The sequence below is a fragment of the Gymnodraco acuticeps genome, unplaced genomic scaffold, assembly GCF_902827175.1.
Source record: "Gymnodraco acuticeps unplaced genomic scaffold, fGymAcu1.1, whole genome shotgun sequence".
NCBI classification, from domain to species: domain Eukaryota; kingdom Metazoa; phylum Chordata; class Actinopteri; order Perciformes; family Bathydraconidae; genus Gymnodraco; species Gymnodraco acuticeps.
The window spans coordinates 1,578,220-1,582,132 of NW_022991642.1; the positions used below are offsets into that span (position 1 = coordinate 1,578,220).

At 43.0% G+C, this 3,913-nt stretch overlaps 1 protein-coding gene across 1 annotated transcript; it reads right to left on the reverse strand.

Annotated features, from left to right (window-relative positions):
- Positions 1-1,921: 1,921 nt before the first annotated feature.
- LOC117534303 (gastrula zinc finger protein XlCGF71.1-like) lies at positions 1,922-3,187 on the reverse strand. The gene has a single exon (XM_034198511.1). It carries the CDS (start codon positions 2,967-2,969, stop codon positions 2,169-2,171), a length of 801 nt encoding a protein of 266 aa, XP_034054402.1. The 5' UTR covers positions 2,970-3,187; the 3' UTR covers positions 1,922-2,168.
- Positions 3,188-3,913: the final 726 nt, after the last annotated feature.

A 3,913-nucleotide genomic window follows, 5' to 3' on the forward strand; every position in this document is an offset into this window, starting at 1 on the left:
CATCTGTATACATGTTGAGGATATTGTAATACTTTTCGTTCAGGTACATACTCGTTTTAATTCCCACTTCATTTATTTGCCACTCTTTTTTCCTTTCTATGATACTCACATCTATGTTAGCTTCTGGGGAAAGCCACAGCTAAATGGGCTTGCTTTGGCAAACGTTATGGTCTCCTCTCCATATGCCCTCGTTCTCTCCTTACTCGTCCAGCCAAACCCACGCCCCTGGAACTTTGTATATTCCCAGCAATCCTGCAGTATTCTGTTTGTGATATTTTCCTCTCCACTTCCTTGTAGCCTGAACCAGTATGACAGAGCACGTTTCTCTCTTCTGATCTCCAGAGGTGTCGCTCCTGCTTCTAACAGAACTGCATTAATAGGGGATGACTTTATTGCTTCAATAGACAGCCGCAATTATTTATAATGTAATCTAAAAGCGATGTTTTTGCTGCTGCTCCATACACTATACAACCATAGAGTACACCATTTACCTCTGAACTGTAGAGAAGTAGAAGTACAAAGTAGCATAACATGGAAATACTCAAGTACAAATACCTCTAAGTTATACTTTAGTACAGTACTTGAGTAAATATACTTCCCACCTCTGATCATGTTCATTATTGATACTCAGGTGCTGAGGAGGCTTGGCTGTGTGATGGACGCACAGTTTGAGGATGTTTTCAACAACGTGAGAGCACACAACCCAACAGCACGTTTTTGGTCTAGCATCATTTTACAAAACGTTTGCATTAAGACACTAAGACTAGCTGGTCCATTGTAAAGATCAGTCTACCTTAAATGAGCAGTGGGTGATCAGCAGGTGAAAGGCAGGACACGGGAACTTGGTCCTGAGGAGATGTAACGATTATTAAACAAGAAATAGTCGAGTCAAGGGGTCAAAGAAATGAACATTTGTGATTATTAGCTAATTGGTTGCAGGTGGGTGAAATCAGGCTTAGGGAGTAACGTATTACATGTAACGGCATTAGGTCATCAGGATACAAAATAGGAAAATGTATTCCCTTACAGTTACAGAAGCAAAAACAATCAGATAACAGGTACATTTATGTAAAACAGGGCTCATTAACAGGATAGCAATGATACAAAACATTTAGAAATGAAGAACAATACAATCAAATTATCCTATATCTCTATATGGAAACTTGGAGCTCTCAATCCAAAATAAAATGGTTCATCAACAGTCAGTGGTTAACGTATACATCAGAAAATCAGTATGACAAAAACATTAAACATATTGTTCACTTATGTTGATAAAGATGGAATTCATGTATAGGTCCCATGTCATGCTTTTCCGGTTATTACCCGTCCCCTTGTGTGTTATGAAGGTTTTTATGCATGTAAACGGTCTGCAGAGTCACAACCCCTCAAAGTACACCCTGTAGCGAGTAAAACTCCGACACAGAAAAGACCTGTCTATGCTGCCCCAAAACGCCTCGTTGGAGATTTCACTTGGTTCCATTGTTTTCTTCCTGGGTATAGTGACGTGCCCATACCCAACAGTACCTAATCCCAGCTGCGAAAATGTGACTCGCTGGGAGGGGGGGCGGTGCGGGTGCTAGTGGAACCTCGCAGATAGGGGTGCTGCAGCCCCCTCAGCACCCCCCCCCCCCCTTTCCCGTGTCCATTCGCGATGTCTCGCTGTCTCGCAGATCCCACGCAGCAAGCAGGAAATTAACCCAGCTAACACTGTCCGCTCCTCGCAGCAGCGAGTCGCGCAACGTCCCGCCAACACGACACCCAGACCCCACGCAACATTCTCATCTGTTTGTCCTTACTGGTGTCATTTTTTGGTTGCTGACGCCATTGTAACACATAACCGATGTTCCGCTGTAACGGTGGTAGACTCATCAGAACAGAGTGGGCGAGCTGACCAATCAGAGCACAGTGGGCTAACGGGGAGGGGGCAGGAGCTCCAACAAGTCATTTAGGACAGAGAGTGAATACACATAGATACAGAGAAGCTGTATGAGAAACCAATGTGAGTTTGGAAAATTGCACAATATAAATCTATTCTAGTATACCTCAACAATGGAATTATTATCAGTAGAAATTGCCATCACATGGGACCTTTAAGTCTTATATGAATGTTGTGCAACAATGTTAATCCAGTCAGACAGATTTTTCTCATGGGTGAACTGTCATAAGACTTATTCATTGTCCTCTCCATCAGCTTCTGTTTCCTTGTGTTCAGCTGAGCTGCTGATTGGAGGCTCTGCCTCTCGGTTATCATCAGTTTGAATTTGATTAAGCTGGGAGGACTGACGACCAACACAATTGTGTCTTTTGAAATCAATACACCATTTAAATCTTTTGTCACAAACATTACAGCTGTATATTTTCTCTCCTGTGTGGACTCTCATGTGTGCCTTTAAATGTTCACTCCGTGAAAAAGCTTTCTTACAGACTGAGCAGCTGTGTGGTTTATCTCCTATGTGGATTCTCATGTGTCGCTCTAAATGTCCACTCCGTGAAAAAGCTTTCTCACAAACTGAGCAGCTAAAGGGTTTCTCTCCTGTGTGGATTCTCATGTGTCGATTTACATCTCTATTCTCTGAAAAAGATTTCTTACAGACTGAGCAGCTGTGTGGTTTCTCTCCTGTGTGGATTCTCATGTGTTCCTTTAAATGTCCACTCCTTGAAAAAGCTTTCTCACAAACTGAGCAGCTGTGTGGTTTCTCTCCTGTGTGGATTCTCATGTGTGCCTTTAAATGTCCACTCCGTGAAAAAGCTTTCTCACAAACTGAGCAGCTGTGTGTTTTCTCTCCGGTGTGGATTCTCATGTGTGCCTTTACATTTCCACTCAATGCATAAGATTTGGTACAAACTGAGCAGCTAAATGGTTTCTCTCCAGTGTGGATTCTCATGTGTCGATTTAAATCTCTATTCTCTGCAAGAGCTTTCTTACAGACTGAGCAGCTGTGTGGTTTCTCTCCTGTGTGGACTCTCATGTGTTCCTTTACATTTCTTGTATTTGTAAAATATTTCGTACACACAGAGCACCCAAATTGTTTTTTTTACAGCACTATGGCTTGAATCACTTACAGATTCTTGTCTATTTTTCAGTGATTTTGAGGCTGAAGCAGGTTCTCTGGTCTCCTTCCAATCAGCACTGTCTTCAGTGTCAGGTTCAGAAGAGTCTTCAGCGTCAGGTTCAGAAGAGTCTCCAGTTTCGTCCTCAGTCTTTGGTTGTAAACTGCTCTCTGGATCTGAGTTCCTGGCTGGTTTTGGTCCTCGACAGTAATCTCCATCAGCTTCTGTTTCCATGTGTTCAGTTTGTCTTTGATGAGGCTGTGAGGACTGAGGTTTCTCTTTATCATCTTCACTCTTCACAGGGTCAGGATTGAAAGTGGACTTGGTGATATCAGCCTCCTCCAGCTCATGAAGCTGCTCTCCCTCCTGACTGATCCTGAGTTCCTCCTGTTCCTGCTTAATGTGTGGGGGGGGCTCTGGGTCCTCCTGGTCCAGACTGGTGCTCCACTCCTGCTGGTCAGGGAGAAGCTCTTCTTTAACCACCACCAGCTGCTGGACATCTGCAGGAAACAGAAAACACACTGTTGTATCAGTCTTGGGCCTAGTCAATATAATTAGGTATGTTATTGAATTACAGTTTCCAGCGAAGAGAGGCCCATCGTCTCTTCCGCAATTATTAGGGGTGAGCGGAAGTGCAAAGAGGCCCTACTCAGGATAATACAGTTAAGTCTTGTTAGTTAAGTGGTTCATATCCAGACAGGGTATGAGATTTACCTTAATATTACCTTTAAATCGAAATTACCTTTCGACATCTGGAACATATCTGGGTGTGTACAAAAAAAAATGCAATGTAATGTGTTGGCTAATGTAAGGAAAATGGTGTGTGCGTTCATTACAGCTGCTATATGTGATGTGAAAGACT